Source organism: Cervus elaphus, chromosome 21 (assembly GCF_910594005.1).
Source record: "Cervus elaphus chromosome 21, mCerEla1.1, whole genome shotgun sequence".
NCBI classification, from domain to species: domain Eukaryota; kingdom Metazoa; phylum Chordata; class Mammalia; order Artiodactyla; family Cervidae; genus Cervus; species Cervus elaphus.
Window position 1 is genome coordinate 28,438,750 of NC_057835.1, and position 26,820 is coordinate 28,465,569.

A 26,820-nucleotide genomic window follows, 5' to 3' on the forward strand; every position below is an offset into this window, starting at 1 on the left:
AAGACATAAGTTAGAAAGGAAATGCCGTGCCAGATACTAAGACTTAACAGTGATTAACACAGTGGTACTGCAGACGGAGACACAGACAAATAACCCAAATTTACTTAACAGAAGGAAATCTACTTAAAATACGGGAAGCAACAGATCAGAGAACAGGTTAATGTGAAAGTATAGTTACTTGCAGAAAATATACTGGATACTTAGAAAAGTGAAAACTACTCTCTGGAGGAGTTTCAAACAGACAAGTGATGTAAACAAGTAAGTTCTTTAAAAAGAAAGTATTTTAAAAGCACATCAGAAGAGTAGAGAGAAAGGGACTGCAGAAGGAAAAGACTCGAGAGTGTAGGGGTGACGAGCTAAATGCTGTCACAGCAATCTCAGCAGAGGGGGCTGGTGGCCTGCATGGAAGCAGTAACGTGTGAAAGGATAGACGCTCACAGACTGGGAGGTTCTGGGCGGGGGGGCACCATTGCCCAGACCTTCAAGAGGCCAGGAGCCTCCGGACTTTGAGCTGGCATTGAGGCTGGGGCCATTGCCCCAGGTCAGCAGCTTTGGGGTGAGGCAGACGCCAGCACCCATCATCGATGGCGGACACACTGAATGAGGCCTGAGAAGACGACACTGCTGCTTTCACCACCAGGAATCCAAATCATGGAAAACTTACCTGTTTTTGTCAAATGATGTCCTAGCCAATCGAGACTGCAAGATAGCTGTTATCTGTTAAGACAGAATCATTTTAAAAACATGGCTGTAAGTATCTGTAAGTGACACATCAATGCAGGTTCATTCACAACAAAGACACAGGTCTTTAGAAACTCACCATGGCGGTTTGGTCCCCCAGTTTATCCAGACAGGATGCTCTATGAAGCTACGAGTACAGAAATATACATGGATTTATTTCTCTCTCTGATGATAAGAAGATAGTTCCTTAGAAGCAATGAAACACAACCACCATTCTGTTACTCGGTAACAGCTAAGAGCCATTCCAAAACATCTATGGCTTCTTCCTAATGTAGAGTTTTCAAGTTCAACACCTTCAAGTAAATCTGATTCAGATTTATAGAAGAGGTTATGGTTTTGGTGAGATGTATGAATATGAAACTCTTTTTTAAAAAGTTTGCCAGTGAATGTCTGAGAAGAGCACTGACTTACCTGAAGCAGGGTCTCCACAACATCTTCCACTTTCCCTGAAACATCCAGCTCGAAGACATACTCCATCGTGCCCTGAAAAAGAGGAGGATGAATTGAACCAGAGAACAAGCACATTAGGACCTATCACTTTAAGAATATTTGCAACCCCTGCTGATGTGTGCAGGGAACTCCCTCAGCCCACATGGGAGATTCACTTCTATATTTACTCTTTCCTTCCTTCCACTGACTTTGGACTTAGTTTGCTCCTTTTTCTAGTTCCTTCAGGTATCTAGTTAGATTTTTAAGTTTGAGATCTTTCTCTTTTCTTAAGGTAAGTGTTTAACACTCTAAACTTCCTTCTTAGGATTGCTTTTGCAGCATCCCAGGAGTTTAGGTATGTTTTCATTTCGATCACCTTGAAGTATTTTTAAATATCCCTTTTTATTTATTCTTTGACCCACTGTTTGCACAAGAAGTTTGTTTAATTTCCACATACGTACGAATCTTCCTGCTGCTATGGATTTCTGGTTTCACTCTATGGTGGTTGTTAAAGATACTTGGACTGACATCAGTCTTATTAGATGTATTGACTTGTTTTGTGACCTGATGTGTGATCTGTCCTGGAGAACGTCCCCTGTGCACGTGAGAAGAGCATGTCATACTGTCATTGGGCAGGATGTTCTGCACGTGTCTATGAAGCCCATCTGGTTAGAGTACTGGTTGAGTCCTGTTTCCCGAGTGACCTGCTGCATGGATGATCTGCCTATTATTGAAGGTGGAGCATGGAAGTCTCCTCTGTTCCATGCATCTGAACCCTTCAGTCTCTCCCTTCAGTCCTGACAGTGCTGGCTTCACACAGGTGCTCTGAGGCTGGGTGCGTGTGTGTTGTGATGGTTACTTTTTATGTGTCACAAGCTGTGCTCCTCTCTTCCCCACGAGGGTGAGTCTACTGGGCTGCATCTCCCTGTGTCTCTGGTTCAAAGTCCCCTGGAGCACTGCACAAGCCCGGCTCTTTCCTGTTTGGGGGGGAGGGTCCCCAGACATCTGGAGCATCATGGGTCCTGTCAGAGCTCCAGGACAGGTGAGAAGATGGGAACTGGGCATTCCCTCCAATCGCGTGCACTGTGCCAGGGGAGGACGATGGTGAGAGGATGCTCCTACATTCCTGCACCTTCAGTGTGGCTCACTTCACGCTCACCTGGGCACAGGGCGCTCTGAACTGGTATCTGGATTTCTCACAAAGGGAACTCATCCATGTACTATTTCTGAATCAGTCTCCCCATCAGAGGAATGAGGGTCTTCCCAGTCTATCATCTCTCATCACCATTGTCTATGTCATCATTCCCTCCCTTAAACCTGAGAATCCTCTGGTGTCCTAATTCACACTGGAACAAAAGAGCTTTTCTTTGCTTCAGAAAACCTGACCCATTTCCTTTGACGTCACCTTTCAGCAGATTTGTACTTCGAGTGGGTGTCAGGAGAACCTCTGCAGTGAGGATGCAATGACCAGGGGCTCTCAGCTTGGAGGGGGGGTGATCCTGCCACCCCTGCAGAGCATTTGTCAACGTGTGGAGGCGCCACACAACAGGGGACAGTGTGGGGTGGGGGGGCACTCAGCAGGTGGAGCATCCTATAACATAAGGGACAGCCCCTCACAGTGAAGAAGCGTCCTTCCCGGATGCCAACAGCACCGCCTGTAAGTAACAAGGCCTCAGGACTCACTGCTCCTGACTGACCGGTGTGTACAGATGCTTCCTGCACGTAAACCCTGGAGGTGGCTGCTGGTGGCCAGGGTGTCCCAGCTGCTGCCAAGGACTCGCAGGCCAGGCCGGCCTGTGACCAGGACTGCCATCCAGCCTGCAGGAGTCTGCTCAGAGGAGAGGCTTTTCCCAATTCAGAGGAGTCATGACAGGAGCACTAGGCCCACCTCTAGGTCCTGTAAGGTCTCTGCTAGGAGTTACCCCTCTACCACATGCTAAGCTGCAGCATGGGTCTGTGCTCAGGCTCCTCAGTCCATGGGATTCTCCAGGCAAGAATACTGGAGTGGGTTGCCATTTCCTCCTTCAGGGGATCTTCCTCGCCCAGGGAGGGAACCCTGGCAGGCGGGTTCTTTACCACTGAGCCACTTGGGAAGTCACAGCATTAAGTAAAGTACACAGTGGTTGGATGTGATGTCAAGTTACGAGTCCTCTGATCCTGGTCCTTCAGAGCTTCTACCCAATTGGGAGAACTTATACACTTATTACTGAGCTCTTAAATAAGGGTATTTTATAACCTATAAATATTTCTGTAACATTTAAAAGAAGTCCTCAAGCGATACCCAGTAAATATGATGCATCTTCTGATTTTGACTTTTAACCTAATAATTTAAGCCTTTCCCCCCACTAATAGACCCACTTATTTTTAAGCTAAAAAGTTAACTGAAATCTTTTGAAATGAAGTCTGTGGCTCCCTTGGATAATTTTGTTATAACTTCTAAGTACCAAGCCTTTCAGTTCAGTTCAGTTGCTCAGTCATGTCCGACTCTTTGCGACCCCATGAATCGCAGCATGCCAGGCCTCCCTGTCCATCACCAGAGTTGACTCAAACTCATGCCCATCGAGTCGTGATGCCTTCCAGCCATCTCATCCTCTGTCGTCCCCTTCTCCTCCTGCCCTCAATCCCTCCCAGCATCAGGGTCTTATCCAATGAGTCAACTCTTTGCATGAGGTGGCCAAAGTATTGGAGTTTCAGCTTCAGCATCAGTCCTTCCAATGAACACCCAGGACTGATCTCCTTTAGGATGGACTGGTTGGATCTCCTTGCAGTCCAAGCCTTTAAATACCTGTTATCATTATACTGCATCAAAGAAGTTAACACAGACACAGAACCTTATTGCTCAAAATCACTATGGAAATTGTTGGGGATGAAGGAAGAACCTTACTTACCCTTTCTATTTTATACGGTGCAACAATGTTGTGTTCTTTAATGAAATACACCTGAAAAAGACAAATCAATACTTGTGAAATAATTAAATGTTGTCAGTGATGAGCTGATGGATGTTATGAATCAAATTTAAATCATTGTTATTTAATCTCTATTTCCAAAATCACTTGCATTAATATTAGTATGGCTTAAAGTTCTGATGTTAAAATAACAAACATTAAATTGAAAAGAGATTCATCAAGGAAACAAGGTAGCAAGCACTGTAGGATCGATACGATGTCTAAGATGGCTTGTCAATGTCATCACTTGTGCCCAGTAACCAGACAGGTGAAGGATGCTAACCTAAGTGCTCATTGTATAAGAAATGATTAAGAAAAAAAAAAAAAAAAAGAAATGATTAAGACAGTCACCGTGGTATGAAATCCATTCATCAATGTAAAGAAACCACTCTTCTCTAGAGGTGCAGTTTTCATATGCACCAGGCCACTTGTCCTCACATGGGACGTTAGCAACCACATATCTCACACCCGCACACACATCCCAGAGCAACAGCCTCCTCGCACGTGCGCCCTAATCCTGCCCTCCCTCCAGTTATGACAGAAAGTCTGCCTCCCCCACATCTGTCACCGGTTCAAAAACGTAGCTCCTATGATCACACGATGCACTTTTACCCATTTAAAACAAACTACAGATAAAAAAAAACTGCTCCTTTGGTCTCACATCCTTTTACACCTTTTCTGTTCCTTTCAGTGGCAAAACTCTTTGCCAGAGCTGATGTACTTTCCAGGGTCCAAATCAGGTTTTCCTCCGATCCGTGTTACTGTAGCCATTCCTGATGAGGTCAGCGAGGACGCACAAGGTCACTGTTCTCAGGACTTGGATTCTGTCTCAGATGCGACACAGCCGGGGGCTCTTCGTGGAGCAGGTTTCTAGCCGGCTGCCCAGCACCTGCTCCAGGATCTCCTGACCTCACCAGCTGCTTCCTCCACCTTCCCCGGGCACCTGCTTTCCTCCCAACCTCTCGTGTCCAAGTGCGGCAGGGCCTCAGTTCCCAGAAACCTCACCCAGCCCCGGGCCTACCAAGCGTCCGCAAACGGTGGCTCCTCAGTCTGTCATTCCAGGCCCAGCCTCCTCCCGAAGCGCAGAGGCCTCCAGACGTCAGCGGCTCCTCCTCCAGGTCACGGTCTATGCAAAGCCTGCTCCCACATCTAACCTCACCACTAACCCAGCAGCACCTCGGTCAGGTTCTCTTCAGAGCACCCCGGACACCGGCCGCTCTCACCCTTCTGCAGCCGCCAGCCCGGGCCACACACCTAAGTCAGCACCCCGAGACGCTCGCCTGGTGCCCCCTGCTGTCCCAGGCGCTGGAGAGACCCACAGACAGAGACAAATCAGCCCGGGGCGTCCGCCACTGCTGCACTATCGCAGCTCGTGCATGCCTTCTCACGTTCTGGCCTCTGTCCTGGTTCGCCTTCCTCATGGCGTCTGTCTCTGCCTGACGTCAGAGAAGACATCTGCTCGCTGTCTGCTGCCCCACTGAGAGGGAAAGTTCCTGGAGAGAGGGGCTTCAGATATTTTGTTCTCTTTGTCTCCCTCCTCTCTCGGGCTTCCCTGGTGGCTCTGAGGGTAAAGCGTCTGCCTGCAATGCGGGAGAACTGGGTTCAATCCCCAGGTTGGGAAGATCCCCTGGAGAAGGAAAGAGCAACCCACTCCAATACACTTGCCTGGAAAATTCCATGGACGGAGGAGCCTGGCAGGCTGAAGTCCATGGGATCACACATGACTGAGCAACTTCACTTCTATCTCTAAAGCCTGGACTGTGATACTGACAGGATGCATGAAGAAAGTGGAAAGTGTTGGTCGCTCAGTCCTGTCTGATTCTTTATGACCCCATGGACTGTAACCTCCAAGGCTCCTATGTATTTTCCAGATAAGAATACTGGAGTGGGTCGGATGCCCTTCTCTTGGGGATATTCCTGACCCTGGGACTAAACCCAGGTCTTCTGCATTGCAGGCAGATTCTTTACCGTCTGAGTCACTGGGGAAGCCCAGGATGCCTGAGTACTATTATTCACACACACACACACCCCTCCCTTCTTCTTTATTTTACTAGCAAAAGAATATATGGAAGCAAAGCTCTCTAAATCCCAAAGAACCATAACCTATTTCTAAAGCACTGTGACCTGGTAAGGAAGCAAAAACAACAACAACACACACAGATTTTATTTTCTTGGTTGTGCAGTTAACCCAGGAAACTTAATACTTGAAAGAGTAGCTTATGTCTAGTTGCCCCTTAATATAATATAGCTGATTTTGAGCTTGATATGAGGCATCTTACATAAACTATTGAAAGACAATAGAAAGATTTTACTTCTAGGTTTATTGAAATTATATTAAAATGGATACTTTTATAATAGAAACCACACTTCCAATTTAAAACCTACTTGCTCCTTTCAAGATATGGACTTTCCAGAATAAAGCCACAGTATAGAATGATACTGTAGTAATAATGAGAATACAGCTGTGGGCCAGAATTATCAATAATGGTGTTCCTTCCCCAAAGTAAGAGATGGTGGTAACTGCTTTCATTTATGCCAGGTCAAAATTAACAGACATTTTAAAATTAATAGAGCTATGGAAGGCAGACCTAGAACATCACATACCCTGATATCTCCCAGGTTTCATAAAATAATTTTCAATACACATTAAAAAGGGCCATGAACAAGAGGGCTGTGTGATCTGAAAACCACCGGGAGGCTCTCTGTTCCAGACTATTCACCCCATGAGACTCAAGGCTTTGAGTCAAGTCCTGAAGTGAAGAAACCTCTATACCTGTTTCCCATGGCTTTTCCTGCATTTCACAGAAAGATACTTTTCTTTGAACACTTCAAGGATCTGGGGCTCTGCAGAGGGGAGGTAACCCTGATCTCCTCTCTCCCTTCCATTTTCAAGGTGAAGAAGGTGAGATTCACAGCAAAAAGACAGGGCTAATGGGCTTCCCAGGTGGCTCAGTGGTAAAGAATCCACCTGCCAATGCAGGATATCCCTGGGCTGGGAAGATCCCCAGAGAAGGAAATGGCAACATACTCCAGTATTCTTGCCTAGAGAATCCCATGGGCAGAGGAGCCTGGTGGCCTGCCATCTATGGGGTCACCAAGAGGCGGACACGACTTAGCGACTAAACAACAAAAATGAGCTCTACTCTCAAAAATTTTTAAAAATCCACAGGTGAATTAAATACAGCTGACCCCTGAACAACATGGGCATGAACCACATGGGTCCACTTACATGTGGACTGTTTTCAATAAATACATTGGAAAATTCTGTGGAGATTTCAGACAATTGGAAAGAAGATAAACTGCATAGCCTAGAAATATCAGAAAAATTAAGACATAAGTATGTCATGAGTACATATAAATGTATGTAGATACTAGTCTATCATATCATTTACAACCATAAAACATACATGAATCTATTATAAAAAGTTAATTTTTTTTAATCACAACTCATGCAAACTTCCAGACCAGACGTGGCACCAACTGGAGAGAAAATGTAAATAACTACACAGAGATGCAGCGTGAAGCCACAGCGCTCCCTCACGGCAGCTCACACTGCACCACGGCCATAGCTTCCCAGCCACCCCCTGTGCTGAGGACAAGTGTTGAGAGTAACCTCAAAAGGCCACAGGATACTATTTATCCCCCTGTGAACAGCCATCTCTGCAGTAAACTGTGCATGGCAGTGAAAAGTGGTTTCTCCTGGTTCTTGTGCATCTTTCATCGTGTTCAGCGTCAGATCGTAAACCTTGAATAACACCACGGGACCCACACGAAGTGCCACTGGTGATGCTGGCAGTGCTCCAGAGAAGCCGAGAAAAGTCATGACACTACAAGCAACAGCGGAACTACTCGATGTATACCGCTGATTGAGCTGAGGTCCACAGCTGTGGCTGCCACAGTGTCAAGATAAATGGATCCTGCATTAAGGACCATTGTGGAAAGGAAAAGGAAATTCATGAAGCGGTCACGCAGCTACCCTGCAGGCAGGAGAACCTGGCGCTTTCTGTGAAATACTTCTTTATCTCATGTTGAAAATGCAGCTTTTATGTGGGTGCAGAATTGCTGTAAGAAAGCCACGCCTATAGATGAATATGAAGTCATCACATGACAACTTAAAGCCAAAGGAAGGTGAAGGAGCTAAAGCTGGAGAACTTAATGCCAGCGAAGGATGGTTTGATAATTTTAGAAAGAGGTTTGGCTTTAAAAATGTCAAGATAACAGGAAAAGCAGCTTCTGCCAACCAAGAGGCAGCAGATGAGCTCCCAGACAGCACAAAAAATATCTGGGGAGAAAAGAGTATCTGCCTGGACAGGTTTTTACTGCAGATGAAAGTGCCCTCTTCTGGCGGTGGGGGGTGGGGGATGGGGGGGTGGGTGAGCAGGGAATCCACAAAGGACATTCATTAGGAAGGAAGAGAAGTGAGGACCAGGAGTTAATATGGCAGGCTGAGATACGCTAAGTCTGCTGTTTTGCACAAGTGCAGTGGAGTTGACGACCAGGACTGCCCTGATCTATAAAGCTGCTGACCTCTAGCCTTGAAGAGAAGAGATGCCCACAGCTGCCGTCTTTAGGTTGCACAGCAGGAGGGCCTAGACAGCAAGAACCCTTTTCTTGGATTGGTTCCATTGATACTTTGTCCCATCGATGCAGTCAGGAAGTATTTTGCCAGTAAGGGACTACTCTTTAACATTTTTTTTTTAATTGGACAATACCCCGGTCACCTAGAACCATGAGTTCAATACCAAAGCTGTCAAAGTGGTCTACTTGCCCCAAAACACAGTGTCTCTAATTGAGACTCGAGATCAAGGGGTCATAAGAACCTTTAAGGTTAAGTGTACATGGTACTCTCTATGGAAAGGGCGGTGAGTGCTGTGGAAGAGAATGCTGATGGCCAGAACATCATGAGCGTCTGTAAGGACTGCACCACTGAAGTTGCCACGGTTGTTACAGAAGAAGCCACAAAAGCCATCAGCTGAAAACCATACATTCCTGCTAGAGAAGACTGTTCAGATGCTGTGCATGACCACTCAGCATTTATGACAGAGCCAATCAGATTATGGATATGGCCAAAAAGTAGGGGGCTGAAACGTTTTGAGACATGGATCTCAGAGAAATTCAAGGACTAATGGACACCACACCAGAGGAGAGAAGAGAGGACAGCCTGATGCAGATGAGTGCTCCCAGACCAGAGCCGGACATTGAGGGAGGAGACGCAGTGAGTGCCGGATAATAAACTGACGTTAAGACAACCGAGCAGAAGGTTCTGATTTTTTATTTTTTCCTGCTTTTTGGCTTCTTTTACAACATGGACCCTTCTACAACACAGGTGCTGAAAACCAAAGCAAAGTGAGGAAGAAGGATGGGTATGTATAGTAACATTTTTAGAGAAATAAAAAAGCAGAAAAAGAAATTATGATGTATTTCTGGAAATTTAAACTGAATGTGTCTGCCTTTCTTTTACCCCCCACCCACCCACCTCCTCCACCCCTTCCTCCTCTGCCCCCTGAGACAGCAAGATCAAACCCTGCCTTCCTCCTCCTGGCTCAGCCTGAAGACAGATGAGAAGGATGAAGACCTCTGTGACGATCCATTTCTACTTAATGACTAGCAAACAGTCACCCTGCTATGCAGTTATTCACTTGTAAATAGATGACAAACTTACAGTATTGATAACCCAGTACATACTGCAAACGTGCTTTCCCTTCCTTATGATTTTCTTAATAATCTTTTTTCTCTAACTCACTGTATTGTATGAATACAAATACAATACATACAACATACAAAATGCGTTAATGAACTATTTACGATCCCTTAGAGGAGGAAACGGCAACCCACTCCAGTATTCTTGCCTGAAAAATCCCATGGACAGAGGAGCCTGGTGGGCTATTGTCTATGGGGTCACAAAGGGTGGTACACGACTAAGCACGTGTCATCAGTAATGCACCATTAGGCTATTCGTAGTAGTTAAGCTTTGGGGGAGTCAAAAGTTATACATGAATTTTTAGCTGTGTTGGAGGTTGTCAGTGACCTGAACTTTTGCTTTACTCAAGGGTCAGGCGTGTATGTCAGGAGAAGAAACGTTCTAATTTATCTCTGTACAGCCAGTGTCAACACAGTGCTGGATGCAAAAATCTATACTGAGTAACCGTGAAATGAATAAAAAGTCACGACTCCAAGCTTTATAATTAAACAAGGCTACACAACCCGAGTCACGCCTGGGTTGCCATCACGAGTCAACTTGAGCTCACTGAAGCGGTAGGCGCTAACCTCCCACGTCCTAAATGGTGACGAGGCTACAGGAGAAGCTGTGAGTCCGTTACCTCAACCCTCACACACTGTCAGGACCTCCTAAGGGCGAACCCACAGCCAGCAGGTAACACACACACACTCACCTACCTACCTGAGGAATGTTAAGGATCTCAGCAGGGATCACACTTTTTAAAACGTATTTCCCAGTGACTAAATTTTAGAAGAATTTAAACATCTTTTCCAGCGGTCTTTATTTGAGACTTGTACAAATAATTTCATTATTCTAAAAAAAAGTGTGTATATGGAAGCCCATACACACACACACACACACACACACACACATATAATGTATGTATTTATTCATTTAAATGTTCATTCAGGTTAGAAAAAATATTTACTAGGTGCTCCTTACCTGGCTGAAAATGAGTGAAATCGCCCCAGATACTGTCCTAAAAATGCAGATAAAAGTCATTAAATATATATATATAGTTTTTTGGTAGAAGTAAAGTCAAACGGTTGCAACAGAGACATACTTGGCAAAGTGTCTATTGGCTTCATTTCCTCCATGTTTTCCTATTTTTATACAATCCCTCAAAGGAATCTGTACAGAATTGAGAGAGAGAAATGTTATAAAAATAAGGCAAGGTAAAATGTACACAAATATAGGGCTATTTCTCTTCACATTGAAAGTGTGTTTACCTTAATGATGGGTTGGGATATTGCATCTGGTTCAAAAATAACTGATTTTGAACATATTTTTAAGGAACCTCTGATTTTCCTAGAGATAAAGTACAAAGGGATATTATTAATGAACATAACAGAAGTCACAGAAGAATCATAACCCATTTTAACTAGCATGTAGATGACTAAAGCATCAACTAATAAAAGATCAAAGACAAAGGTATGAAAGGTTAGACAACATAGCAAAATAATTATCCTCATCTTCTAAAGAAAATAACCCTGAATAGTCACTGGAAGGACTGATGCTGAAGTTCCAATACTTTGGCCACCTGATACGAAGAGCCTACTCCCTGGAAAAGACTGTGATGCTGGGAAAGATTGAAGGCAAGAGGAGAAGCGGGCAGCAGAGGGTGGTTAGATGGCATCACCGACTCAGTGGATAGGAATGTGAGCAGACTCTGGGGGACAGTGGAGGACAGAAGAGTTCACTGTGCTACATAACAGTCCATGAGGTTGCCCAGAGTTGGACACGACTTAGCAACGAAGCAACAACCATCGCCTCCTCCCTAGAGGTTAAAGAAACTCCACGTGTTGTAATACAGTCTCACTGGCTGAGAACTGTCCCGGGTATTTCGCTCATTATCACTTCACTTGGTCCTCACAACTACGTGCAGTTTTCTGATCCTTAAGAAACACAGATTCCATCCTGTCTGTGGTTAATTCTTTTGACTTTGAATTTCCTACATCTTAAACACCTATTCAGAAGACCATACTGTAACCCTAATCCTTTTTAAACCTGACATTGATTAGGTAAGGGATTTTTTTCCTCATTTATAATCATGGAAAAATAACAGTTTGAATTTAGAACATAAAATGCTTTTAGTGGTGATTCTGGGGTACATAGGAATTCAGGGCAAAATTGTTTCTATGAGAATAAGCAATTTTAAAGAGGATCTACCTACTACTATAATACCAAATACATCAGCTGTCGACCATTTTTCTCCTTTCCTGGAACATGGATAAGGCTCCAGTGAGTCTGGGGGGACGCCTGCCTGAGTATGCTAGAGGCCAGTGTGCCTCACTAGCCTGAAGCCAATAAAAAGCTACACTTCATTGTCTTTTATTGACTGAATGACTTTTATTAATGATCAGACCAAGGCAATAACTTATTATGTAATCGGAACACAGGTTAAGAAATGATGGGAAAAAAGAAAACTTTTAAAAAAACATCTTAGTTTCCAAGACTATATTTTATCTACAAGGAAAGCTCCATGGGTTTTTTGTTTTTTTTTAATTACTTGTATGACATTTGGGCTTTTCCTCCAGCCATTCCTTGGTGTCCTAGTGAACCCTTCTCACTCTGCCCATCCCAGGGGTCTCTTAATTGAAGCAATTATTTTACTTGGATTTTAGAAAGACCCACCTGCTCTCCCTGTCCCTGTGTCCCCTCCCTGAGTCAATTATTCTACCAAACATTCTCACATTCTTCCTGGCTGACAAAAATGCCAATGGCTTCCAAGCCCACAGGATAAAGCCCCATCACAATCTGAGAAAGGCCTGCCTCTGTGTACACATGTATATGTAACCAAATGGATGAGAAGGCTCATGGTAAAGTCCATGATACAATCTGCAATTCTTCTTCCTCAAAGGATCTTTTAAATGTTGATTTTTATATCATTTTTTCCATGCTGTTAACTGCATTTACTTCTCTAACACCCTAAATTACCTAATAATAACTTAAGTACTTTTAAGGCAAAAGCCAAAGAAATGCAAATAGAACAGAAAACTCCCAAGTACCAATCCACTAGGTTTCTGCAGCTGTTAAGATGCAGTCATTCCCGTTTTGTATCTAACACCCCAGAAGCCTACTGGATTTTAGATAAATTCCCAGACCTCCTATACTTCATCTGCTGTGTTGCGCTCAGTCACATCGCCTCTTTATGACCCCATGGACTGTAGCCCACCAGGCTCCCCTGTCCATCGGATTCTCCAGGCAAGAATACTGGAGTGAGTTGCCATTTCCTTCTCCAATACTTCATCTAAACATACTTTAACATGAATCTCTCAAGTCCTTCAATAAATGACCATCATTACATATCTACAAAAAATAATAATTCCTTAATGTCATCCGGGATAAAGCCAGGGTTGAAATCTATTTCATAACTTTTTTATAGTTGGTTTGTTCAAAGCCCACGTTTCCTTTAGCCAATATGTCTCCTAATATCTCTAAGACAGTGTTCACTTCCCCACTTTCAGGACTTTGCTACACGCGTCTCTGTGGTTTTCATCTATCCCACTTCCTTTATGTCAGAGGCGGTGCACATGTACTGCCCTCATATCAGGAGGCCCCAGTGGGTTTAATGCACCTTGACACGTGCATTAAAATATTTCTCAGCAGCTTTTCACCTGATGGTTTAGCAGCCACTGAGGCGTATGTCTAGATTAGGGATTAGCAAACTTTTTCAGTAAAGAGCCAGAGAGCAAATATTTTTCACTTTGTGGGCCATTTGGTATCTGTCTCTATTCAGCTCTATTTCCCTCTGGTCGCAGAAAACCAACCAGATACAAGATGTAAACAAGTGGGCGTGACTGCATTCCAATAAAACTTTATTTAAAAAAACAAGTGGCAGCCAGATATGACCATAGTCTGTCGATCCCTGATTCACTAGGGACTGAATTTTTTTTTTTGGGGGGGGGGGGGGGGATTGAAATTTTTAACAATCCTTCAGTGTTTGCTATCTAGAATTTATCAACAATGAACAGCTTTAATTATCTATGATTTGGTCACCCTGAAGTACAATTTGTACAAGGAAAGCAGGAAAAATGCTTGATCTTTTTATCAAGTTTTAGAAAAAGGAGTCGGTGTTCTACAATCCTTTGAAGGTAAATGATATACACACACACATATATATGTATGAAACTATTTATATTATATATATGTGTATATCATTATGAACTCATGGAGTTGAGCCCTTCTGGTACATTCCAATCCCCTATAGTCATTCTTTTTTAATGCTCAATCTGCTCCATTTTTTTTTTTTTTTTGCCCCACTTTTCAGGATGGCCTTGTGCCCTTTTAATTCAGTATGCAATCATTTTTGATACTTTTCCTTACCTGCCAGGATAACAAGATGTTCCACCAGGCTCCCCTCCCTCACATTTCCTGCCCCTCACTTAGACTCAGGCACTTCCCCCAAAAAGCCCTCATTCCTTTCACTGGAGAGAGGCATTCACAGGTAGCTCACTGCTACTGAGCCACTTCTAGGTCTTTTCAGAAGGCAGAGCTAGAAACTACTTTCTTTTAAAAGAAAAGCATATGACTCTATATAAGCATTACCAATTCAAATCAAAGATCCCAAGGTTTTTACTTAACTCCTTTAATATTAGAACTATATCTCCTTTATACTGAAAATCTTGATCTTGGCACTTTGCTTTATCTAATTGCATAAAATTGTGTGCATAAAACAGTTCCAAAATAATACAAAAATACTTAATATTACTACTAAACAATTTACAACTTTTTTTTGCAATTTGTCCTCAACGGAAAATATATTTCACCAGAGACACAAATTATTGTGTTGTGAAGTTGATTAAAACAATTCTTTTCTGTGATTAATCCTCCAGCTTTATATTTAGTTAGGTTCATATGTTTCATTTTCTTTTTAATTTTTAGAATTTTCTGCTTCTCCTGAAATTTAATAAAGAAATAAATTCTATATTGCATATAAATATTTCTATGGTTCCAAAAACAGAGCTATAAAAAAAGTTACATTCAGAGTAGTCTAGCTGTCATCTCGGTATTATCCCCTGATCCCTCCTTTTTCTATGTAGATGACTTATGCTTTAAAATATATATATATTTAACTTTTAAAAATATAATCAACATAACTTTCCCATTCTTATATGAAAGATGGCATCCAACACAAAATATTCTTCCCTTGCATTTTTCACTTAATATGTGTTGGAGAAAAATCTACAGTGACACACAGAACTTCATTCGTTTGTTAATAAATAATACTCCGGCATGTGGTCATTCCATAAGTTCTTCAGTCACCCACTAAACTTGCTATTTTCAGCATCTTGCTATTACAAGTAGTACTACAATAAATAATCTAGCACCTGTGTCCATTTATATACTTTCTAGTGCATCTCTGCATCTGTGAGGTAGTTTCCTACAAGAAGCATTGCTAGATCAATAGGATAATATACATGCAATCTTGCTAAACATTACCAAATTCACTTCCATGGAACTGTCCTATTTCCACCTAATAATAACTTGAAAATTACAAAAACAGCTTTCAGTTTGCTTGCTTATATTTGTGCTTCAATAATGTACCAATGTATTCAATTTTAAGCAGGACATTATTATGACAGAGAGCAGAGGAGCATTGGGAGAATAAAAGGTATGAAATTAGAGAAAAAACATATGTTCAAAATTCTAAAGGTAAAAAAGCAAGGTTCTACTTTCAATTAGAAAAATAATTATCTAATATAATTGAATGCCAAGGAAACAGATATGCCCAAACGTATCAAACAAAAAACTAAGTGAGTTTCATTTTGGCTTGTATTTAAACAAATACTGCACAGTTTTGATTTAAACAAAAACTACATGAAGAATTAATGTTTTTGAACTGTGGTGTTGGAGAAGACTCTTGAGAGTCCCTTGGACTGCAAGGAGATCTAACCAGTCGATCCTAAAGGAAATCAGTCCCGAATATTCATTGGAAGGACTGATGCTGAAGCTGAAACTCTAATACTTTGGCCACCTGAAGCGAAGAACTGACTCATTGGAAAAGACCCTGATGCTGTGAAAGATTGAAGGCAGGAGGAGAAGGGGACGACAGAGGATGAGATGGTTGTGTGGCATCACCGACTCGCTGAGCAAGCTCTGAGAGTTGGTATTGGACATGGAAGTCTGGCGTGCTGCAGTCCATGGGGTCGCAAAGAGTCGGACACGACTGAGCAACTGAACTGAACTAGACACGGTTTTGATCCTTTCAGGAATAAAGGATATTTCATTTTTAAAACGGTAAAGAGTAAAGTGTTTATCTAATACCAAAGCATGTTCTAAATTGTAGCCCATAGTTGTAAATGACAAGCCGAGAGAATTAACGGATACATTTTAGTTAATTCAAAGTTGGCATTTTAAACCAAAAAAAACCCCACAAAACTTCATTATATACTTTTGCACACAGTTTTCAAAGGGTGTGGCCAAAGACAACAGAAAAATCTGTAAGTCTGCAGAGAAACTCCTCCTTACCTTTCCTTCTGGCTGCCCTTGTGCTGAATGTGATGAGCCGTGTGCTGTTCAAAGTAGTACTCCTCCAAGTTAAGCAGGAGCAAGGAAAATCTACATTTTGGGAGAAAAAAAAAGGTCAGGTTAACTTTTTTAACATATTAAGAAAGCAGAATATTTTATACGTGTTCCCAAAGTGTTTTCCATCTATTACATCAAAAAAGACTTATTAACTGTGTATCATGTACCAGGTATGCCTCTCCATCCAGAAAGACCTGTCTAGCTATGCCAAAAACAAAACTGTTTTGTTGCTAAGTCACTAAGTCACGTCTGACTCTTTGCAATCCCATGGACTGTAGCCTACCAGGTTCCTCTCTCCATGGAATTTCCCAAGTAAGAATACTGGAGTGGGCTGCTATTTCCTTCTCCAAATTTGTTTACCAAGTGGACCTATTATTTCTTTACAGAAACTCCAAATTTCAAGAAACAAAACTTGTTCTTGCCTGAACAAAGCTCGGAGCCTTCCCACCTACAGAGCTCTCGTCCTCTGTCCCCTGTGACTGCACCCTGGGCTTCTGGCCCACACACACCACTCCAGCGACAGGGCTCAGGGGTGGGTGGGTGCCTCTTGCTACTCTCGCAAGACCACAAGCCTCTGAGAGGTAGATCTTTAGATATTCCCCTGTACTCACTGGAAAAGACCCTGATGCTGGGAAAGACTGAGGGCAGGAGAAGTAGGGGACGACAAAAGATGAGATGGTTGGATGGCATCACCGACTCAATAGACATGAGTTTAAGCAAACTCCGGGAGAGAGTGAAGGCCAGGGAAGCCCGGCGTGCTGCAGTCCATGGGGTTGCAAAGAGTCGGACACGACTGAGTGACTCAACAACCAACCTAATGCTTGCACAATGACTATGTCACAGATAAGATAAGCAAGTTGAAACTGAATGGGATTGAAAAATAGTCCCTTTTAAAGTTTGAAGTGCTTTTTTAAAAACAAAGCATTAGCGAAAAGTATTATTTAGCTGTATGGCCACAGAACCAAACACATGGCAAAGAACTGGAAGCAACGGTTTTGTTTTGTGGGAAGGACCCGGAAACACCAACGGCACCGAGTTACAGGGAGAGACAGGTTTGCATGGAAACGTGGCACTGGAGCTGGGTCTTGAAGTTCCTATGTAAGAGGGAAAGACATCTAGATTAAATTTGGCAGAACAGATCTCTAGATTAAATATGGCGGAATAGAACCTAGATTAAATATGCAGAATAGACCTCTAGATTAAATACAGCAGAATAAATATGTATGGTTTATTTCTGCTCCCTCTGGAAATAACAATACAAGGTAAACAAAAGTATTTTTTAAATAGTAAAAAGCCATAGACTACAGAAAATTGGAGAGGTGTACAAGCAAGTGAGAGAGAACAGTAAGTTTGTGAGCAACAGACAGTGAAAGTGAACAGACAGCAGATGGAGGAATTAGCAGTGACCAGAAACCAAAAGAGCTGATGCCGCCAGAGAAGGCACCAATCAGGAGAAAACCAGAAGTTTCAGGACTACAGGAATAAGGTAGCAAGAAGGCAGGGATGACGCCAAGGTGATGTTCAAAGTCCAAATGAGGCTAGTCACTGAGATTCCTCCCCTAAAGTCCTCCCGACAGTTTTTCAATAACAAAATTTAAAAAGGGGCTCTAAACTAGACATCAAGCACAGTGCGGAGCATGAGAAGAAGGTGGTTACAGAAAAATCAGGAAGACACATAACACTCCAAGTAGCAATCTGGTGGATTATCTTTGGAAAAACCTAGTCCTAGAGAAAAGACCCATGGCTACCAGCATTTGAAAGAACATCAACCCACACTGAAGCCCAGCAAAAGAGGCCTGCCCACAGGAATTACATGCTTCCCCCTTAAATATAAGACACCCCAAGATGACCAGCTTCCAGTGTGAAAGAAATAGACCAAGCAAGCAGAAGAACACAACCTGAAGGACTAGAAATGATGTACAGAAAAAAAGGTCCAAAGACTTTAATTAATATCCTTACAAAGAAGAAATTATATCCATAAACCAAGATATGGCTCACTTAAAAATTTTGAACCAACAGAAAAATAACTCATAAACTAAAAATAATGACAGCAGGAACCAGCTCTACCATCACAACAGGCAGCTTTTATTGGGCTGTTCTACACTGTAAAATCCATGAACAAGAATTAATCATAGGCTAAACTGCCAGAGCTCAGTGTAAAATGCTCACTATTAGTACCTACTGTGAATTTCAATACAATCACAAAAGTTAGGATTGCTAGGAACATCCTTTGATGCATCAGGTAATTTCCAGGAAGGTATAAATCAGAGAGATAGTTACTAAGTACCCTGCCCCTTACCTTTAGCTTCTTAATAAGCTGAAATGCTTTGCTTGGGCTGCAGCTAGGCAACCCTTCCTCCTTCTCCTTCACCTCCCCACTTCTCTTAGAGAGAGGGTAAAATAAAGTAAGTATTTGTCAATAAGACCATGGCATAATTTTGTTGCTGTGTAGCACAAGCAGCCTTCATAAACAGCCAGCTTTTCCATACAAATAAGATAGAATCGTATCTTTAATATTGTTAAAATGTCATACTAGCCAAATGTCTATACCAGCCAAAGCAATCTATATATTCAGTGTTATCCCTAGCAAACTCTCAATGGCAATTACTGCAGAAATAGGAAAAAAAAAAAAATCCTAAAATTCATACAGAATCAGAAAGCTAAAATAATTGAGAATAAAAAACAAAGCTGGAAGTCTCACAGTTCCTGTATGAAAAGATATTACAAAGCTACAGTACTAAAACAATGTGGTACTGACATGTAGACCAGAGGAACAGAAAGGAGCGCTCAGAAATACTCTCGTATTGATCGGGTCTTCGACAAGGGACCAAGGTCACACAATAGGGAAAGAACTGTCTCTTCAACAAATGGAAATCTGGGTATTGACATACAAAAGAACGATCCTGAACCTTTCATTATATATAAAAAAAATCAACTCAAAATTAATTAAAGGCCTAATTTTAAGACCTGAAACTATAAAACTCCAGGAGAAAACATAAGTGGAATGCTTCATGACACTGGATTTGGCAATGACTTCTTGGCTATGACACAGCAAGCACAACAAAAGCAAAAATAGATAAGTGTAACCACATCCGACCTCTGTGACACGGAAGTATGACTGCTACTCTGCAGCAAAGAAAACAACCAACAAAGTGAGATGGAGGGATTTCCCTGGGGGTCCAGTGGCTAAGACTCCATGCTCCCAATGCAGGGGGCCTGGGTTCCATCCCCAGTCAGGGAACTAGATTTCACGTGCTGGAACCAAGACCCAGTGCAGCCAAATACTAACAAAGTGAGAAGGCAACCTACAAAACTGGAGAAAATATTTGCAAACCATATATCTCATAACGAGTTAATATTGAGAACATATAAAGAACTCCTACAACTCAACAAAAATTAAACTAAAAAATGGGCAAAGGTCTTAAATAGACACTTGTCCAGAGAAGATATGCAAATAGCCCCGTGTATAAAAAAGATATTGAACATCACTAATCATCAGGACACTGCAAATCAAAATCTCATATACCATTACAAAATAACAAACACTGGTGAGGATGTGGAGAAATTGCTGGTGGAATTGTGAAATGAGGCAGCTGCTATGGAAAACAGTACAGAGGTTCCTCAAAAAATTAAAGATAGAACGATCATGTTCAGGTTCCCTCTGGTGGGCAGATGACTCCTATCCTCCCTCCCAGCCTCACAGATTCATGCATCTCTCACCACCCGCTTCTTTGTTGTTGTTTAGTCACTCGGTTCTGTCCGACTCTTTGTGACCCCACAGACTGTAGCCCACCAGGCTCCTCTGTCCATGGAATTTCCCAGCCAAGAATACTGGAGTGGGTTGCCACTTCCCTCTCCACCTGCTTCTTTAGCTACTCTTTAGTCCTTCCAAGTCATCTAATTGCTCTAGCAACCAGGGTATGTTTATCGACTCCTATTAATTAAAAGGCTTGGCTTCTAATGCTCCATGCCTAGAGCCAGAATCAAAAGCACAATGAGGTATCACCTCACGTGGCTCAGAATGGCCATCATCAAAAAGTCTACACACAACAAATGCAGGAGAGAGTGTGTGGAGAAAAGGGAACCCTCCTACACTGTTGGTGGGAATGTAAACTGGTACAACTACTATGGAGAACAGTATGGAGGTTCCTTAAAAAACTAAAAATAGAACTACCATACGACCCAGCAATCCCAACCCTGGAAACATATCTGGAGAAAACTATAATTTGAAAAGATACACACACACCAATGTTCATCGCAGCACTATTTACAACAGCCAAGACACAGAAGCAACCTGAATGTCCATCAACAAGAGGAATGGATAAAGAAGATGTGGTACATGTATACAGTGGAACATAACTCAGCCATAAAAAAGAATCAAATGCCATTTGCAGCGACATGGATGGACCTAGAGATTATCATATAAAGTAAGTCAGAAAGACAAATGCCATGTATGAATCAAATATGGAATTTAATTTTTTTAAATGATATAAATAAACTTATTTACAAAGTAGGAACAGAGAGTCAGATTTTGAAAACAAGCTTATGGCAACCAAAGGAGTAAGGCTGGGTAGGAGGGATAAATCAGGAGCTTGGGATTAACATACACATGACTATATAGAAAATAGATAACCAACAAGGACCTGATATATAACACAGGGAACTCTACTCGGTAACCTATGTAGGAAAAGAATCTGAAAAAGAAGGAATATATCTTTATGCATAATTGAATCATTTAGCTGTATGCTTGAATCCTATGACCCAAGAGTCACACTTATGAATACAGTGTGAACATATCAGAGATATTTGCATATCCATGTTCACTACAACATTATTCACAATAGCCAAGAGATAGAAGCAATCTAAGTATCTGCTGATGGATGGGTGGGTAAAGAAAATGAGGCATATACATACAGTAAAATATTTTTCGGCCCAAGAAAAAAAGAAGTCTTGTCACACGCTACAACATGCAGGAACCTTGAAGGCACTGCTCCAGGTGAAATAGATCAGTCACAAAAAGACAAATACCACATTGTTCCACTTATATAAGTATCTAAAGTAGTCAAACTCTTAAAGAAAACAAAATGGTGGTTGCCAGGAGCTTGAGGGAGGACAGAGCTTCACTTCTGCAAGATTTGAAAGTTCTAGAGATTTGCCACACAACACGTGGACATACTTAATACTACTATACTGTAACTTAAAACTGTAAATACTTAAGTAAAAAAATAGTAAATCTTAGGTGCTCTTTTTAATAAAAGGGTTTTTTAATTTTTTAATTTTGTTGAAGTATGTGGGTTTTTTGGCCAATAAAAATATCACATCAGGTACTAAGAACTAAAGACATTATTTTGGTAAATAATTTATATCCTCCTTAATGTACCAATATGCCTATTTTGTAAGAAATGTAAAACACATAATGAAAGAATATAACTAAATCACATTATTCAAAGTTAAAGGATTAAGAAACCTTTCAGAGTTTTCCTTTTTACTGAAGTGTTCAATTATACCTGCTTGAGAATTTTTGTATGTAAAAATTATTACCATAAATTTACACTGTGTTTTGAACAATGATTTTTTTTTTTTAATTTTTTATTAGTTGGAGGCTAATTACTTCACAACATTTCAGTGGGTTTTGTCATACATTGATATGAATCAGCCATAGATTTACACGTATTCCCCATCCCGATTCCCCCTCCCACCTCCCTCTCCACCCGATTCCTCTGTGTCTTCCCAGTGCACCAGGCCCGAGCACTTGTCTCATGCATCCCACCTGGGCTGGGGATCTGTTTCACCATAGATAGTATACATGCTTTGAACAATGATTTTCAAACTGCATTCCATGGAGTAAAAGTTTCCATGCTTTAAAAAGAACCTAAAAACCCTTTTATAATTTCATGATCTCAGCCATTAGTTTTGTATCAGTATAACAGACTATAAATTCTTTCTTTAGGAGGCCCTGGGTCCTGCTCCTGGGTGTTCCTTAGTTCAATCCACGTTTCCAGAGCTGTAGTGGCGTTTTCTGTAGATAAATTGACACATTCGGCAACTGAACTTTCCTGAAAAAGATTCTGGCCCATCCTCATAAAACATCCTGCTCAACACTTAACCAGCAACGTAAAACAAGTTGACTGCGGGCAGCCCTGAGAGCTGAGGCTGCATTCACAGCTGCTCAATGGTTGTTCAAAGCTCCACTGACAAACAGTCTTTAGACTGGAGCCCGAAGATTTTGCCGGTCAGTCGATTTTCTAGGTTGGAGATGTTGAGAAGGGAAAATGTGCCAGCTCACGTTAGGAGTGTGTTCACAGCCGGCTGTCCTCTACTTGCATCTTTACTCTGAACACCTCAACACGATCCTTGGATGTAGCCAGACTGTAGGGACCCCACTACCTACCTGGAGAGCTGGCTTAACTAACTTGAGCATTTCTTAAAATGGCCTCTGAAACAAGAAATGAAATTAAGGGGTGATCCAGTGGTTAGGGCTCCATGATTCCACTGCAGGGGGCACAAGTACAAGGAATGAAATGAAGAAAATGTTGAACAGACGAGGGCGAGAACATAGTTCTGGGACCCACTGTTAGAAATGTGCCCCCAATGATGTACATTTGACAGCAACCTCTGAAAAAATGAATCTTACTCCACCTAACTCTATGAACGTCAATTTCTCCTTTCTCAATTCTGCTATTAACACAAAAGGAAAGCTTACTCTGCCAAAATTCAGCTGAACTAAATCTACTCCATTTTGCCAACCCACCAGTCAGAACTCTGTCAAGAGATTAGATTAGTGTTAGATGACTTCATAGCGAGTTTATGCTGCAGATGGGTGACTACTTCCTCTTCAGTTTATAAATAATCTGTCTAATCTGAAAGAATACTAAACCTGTGTTTCTCAAGGTCTTTCAGTTTCTTAACCAAGGGTCACAGCCCTGGGAGCAGGCTTCCAGGAGGGTTCTCTACACCACCGAGAAGATAAAGGTAGAGAGAGTTTGAAGGAACAAACAACAGGAAATCCAGATGAATGCTTGATTACTGTTGTCTCTAGCAGAGCTTCTCATGCTTTAATTATCCGGGGATCTTGTTAACAGGCAGATTCTGATGCAGGAGATCTGATAGGAGCCTGAGACTCTGCATTTGCTAACAGGCTCCCAGACAGAGCTGATGGGATAGCCACAGACCACACTTAGTGTAACAAGGTACTAAGTCTCCATGAACCAGGCTTGGAGCATTCCTGAATTGTTCTAAATGTCAAAGATACCATAAAAACAAGCACTGACCCAGGATGTAAAACAGGAGCAGCATGCTGCGGTGGAAAGGGGGCTGGACTGGATCTGAGGACATTTGCTTTAGGCTCAGCACCCCCATGTCGTGGCTACTGGACTCTCGGTAAACCACTTTGCTTTCTCAAGCCTCCAACTATAAAGTGAGGGGCAGGGAGCTACAGCTTAGATGACCTCAAAAGTCCTTTCTTAACCAGTGGGTTCATAGATTTACTAAATAAACTTGGGTTTAAAGAATCAGCAGGAATTCCATTTCAGGCATCATGGCAGATTAAATGTCCAAAGAAACAATCTCAATACAGAGCCTCTAAAACTGCTAGATTACTGAAACTTCACACGCTTGGCTGAGGCAATGGAAACATAAGGGAAGGTCTTGGAAGAGAGAAACCAAGAAGTCAGCAAGGCACCGGAGGAGGCTTTTCCCAGCTGTCTGAGCAGCAGAGCCTGAATCCAGGAGGGGACTGAGATGGGGAGAGGGAAGGAACAGAAAAGGCTAGGGTCCCTAAAGTAACAGCCTCTAAGGGTAAACATCCGTTGGATCATAGAAAAAGCAAGAGAATACCAGAAAAACATCTGCTTTATTGACTACGTGAAAGCCTTTGACTGTGTAGATCACAACCAACTGTGGAAAATTCTTCAAGAAATGGGAATACCAGACCACCTTACCTGCCTCCTGAGAAATCTATATGCAGGTCAAGAAGCAACAGTTAGAACCAGACATGGAACAACAGACTGGTTCCAAACTGGGAAAGGAGTACGTCAAGGCTGTATATTGTCACTCTGCTCACTTAACTTATATGAGTACATCATGCAAAATGCCGGGCTCGATGGAGCACAAGCTGGAATCAAGATTGCCAGAAGAAATATCAATAACCTAAGATAGCAGATGACACCACCCTTATGGCAGAAATGAAGAGGAACTAAAGAGCCTCTTGATGAAAGTGAAAGAGGAGAGTGAAAAAGCTGGCTTAAAACTCAACATTCAAAAAACTAAGATCATGGCAACTGGTCCCATCATTCCATTGTTTCCCCATCTATTTGCCATGAAAACAGTGAGAGACTTTATTTTGCGGGGGGGGGGGGGGGCTCCAAAATCACTAGAGATAGTGATTGCAGCCATTAAATTAAAAGATGCCTGCCCCTTGGAAGAAAAGCTATGACCAACATAGACAGCATATTAAAAGGCAGAGACATTACTTGGCCAACAAAGGTCCATCTAGTCAAAGCTATGGTTTTTCCAGTAGTCATGTATGGATGTGAGAGTTGGATCATAAAGAAAGTTGAGCGCTGAAGAATTAATGCTTCTGAACTGTGGTTTTGGAGAAGGTTCTTGAGAGTCCCTTAGACTGCAAGGAGATCAAACCAGGCAACCCTAAAGGAAATCAGTCCTGAATATTCATTGGGAGGATTGAAGCTGAAGCTGAAACTCCAATACTTTGTCTACCTGATGCGAAGAACTGACTCATTTGAAAAGACCCTGATGCTGGGAAAGATTGAAGGCAGGAGGAGAGGGGATGAGAGAGGATGAGATGGTTGGATGGCATCACTGACTTGATGGACATGAGTTTGAGCAAGCTCTGCAAGCTGGTGGGAAGCCCTGGACAGGGAAGCCTGGCGTGCTGTAGTCCATGGGGTCGCAAAGAGTTGGACACGACCGAGCAACTGAACTGAACTGAGGGTGAAAATAAAAAACCACCCACGCTACCTTCCCAGAGGGATATGGCAGGACCTTGGCCCCGGGCAGGGGACAAAGTAAGTCTTCTTTACAGCTGAGACTACAAGCCTGCCTTAAGACACATTAGGGCTAGAATTCACACTACCTACTGAGCCCAGTAACACTAAGAGCAAACCAGTATTGTCTCTCCCCCAACCCCAGGCACATACACATGCAAACACTCTCTGGAAAAACACTCATTAAACCGAGATTTCCAAAAATAAACTCAAAGAGGCCACCATCAAAAACCATTAAACAAACGAAGACATAAAATGACTAAATGAAGGTCAGTACAAGCAGCAGACCACTCGTCAAACCTGTAAAGTCTACAGTTAATTTATTTTCTGCATCTGATCATTACAATAGTGCTTAGTCTCTCAGTCGTGTCTGACTCTGCAACCCCGTGGACTGTAGTCCTCCAGGCTCCTCTGTTCATGGGATTTCCCAGGCAGGAATACTGGAGTGGGTTGCCGCTTCCTTCTCCAGGGGAACTTTCCAAGCCAGGGATTGAACCTGGGTCCTCTGGCATTATAGGCAGATTCTTTACCATCTGATGGGCTTCCCTGCTAGCTCAGACGGTAAAGCGTCTGCCTACCATGTGGGAGATCCAGGTTCGATCCCTGGGTCAGGAAGATCCCCTGGAGAAGAAAATGGGAACCCACTCCAGTACTCTTGCCTAGAGCCTGGTAGGCTACAGTCCACGGGGTCGCAAAGAGTCAGACACGACTGAGAGACTTCACTTCACTTTACCATCTGAGCCACCAGGGAAGCCAGATCGTTACAAGAATAAGTTAAAAGAAATAGGACATCAAAAACACAAAGGAACAGACTTTTATAAAAAATGACCAAGGCAGCTGTAAGTGAGCCAAATGAAATTAGGAATTTAAAAATATAGTAAGTGAAATTAGGGAATTCCTGGGTGTCCAGTGGTTAGGACTCGGCACTTTCACCGCCAAGGGCCTGAGTTCAACCACTGGTTGGGGAACTAAGATCCCATAAGCCACACAGGGAAGCCAAAAACAGAAAAAAAAAAAAAAAAAAAAGAAAAAAAATGAAATTAAAACTTTAGTGCAAATTAGGCAACTAGTGAAAAAGTAAGTTTTAAGATGGATTAAAATAACCTACATGCAACACAGAAAAATCAAGATACATATTAAATAGTTGTTATGAGAGATTAGGGGCTTAAGGAGTGACAATAAGCAATATTCCCCGAGCTGAAGATTTAGCTACAAATTTTCCAAAACTATTCCAGTTTGAGGAGCCCCAACTAGCAGAGATGAACAGAAGGAGGTGTCTATGCAGACAAACCCCAAAACAGTACAAAGAAAAGACCTTACAAGCAGCCAGAGAAAGGGCAGATTCCTAACAAATAATGAGACTTGAACAACAGGGGTGTGTTGCAGGCTAATCTCCCCAAATAGAAGGTGGCCCCCCACAAAGCTCCACGGAAACCTGCTCTGGTCTTGTGTT

At 42.3% G+C, this 26,820-nt stretch overlaps 1 protein-coding gene across 1 annotated transcript in view; it reads right to left on the reverse strand.

Moving 5' to 3' along the window:
- NSMAF (neutral sphingomyelinase activation associated factor) overlaps positions 1–26,820 on the reverse strand; it is a 62,814-nt gene that overhangs the window by 29,838 nt on the left and 6,156 nt on the right. Inside the window, exons 2-9 of the mRNA XM_043879140.1 lie at positions 16,306–16,395; positions 11,064–11,142; positions 10,898–10,965; positions 10,777–10,813; positions 4,059–4,109; positions 1,153–1,224; positions 821–868; positions 665–717 (exon numbers count right to left, since the gene is read on the reverse strand). Coding sequence (XP_043735075.1) covers positions 665–717; positions 821–868; positions 1,153–1,224; positions 4,059–4,109; positions 10,777–10,813; positions 10,898–10,965; positions 11,064–11,142; positions 16,306–16,395 — 498 coding nt within the window. The remainder of the gene's footprint in view (positions 1–664; positions 718–820; positions 869–1,152; positions 1,225–4,058; positions 4,110–10,776; positions 10,814–10,897; positions 10,966–11,063; positions 11,143–16,305; positions 16,396–26,820) is intronic.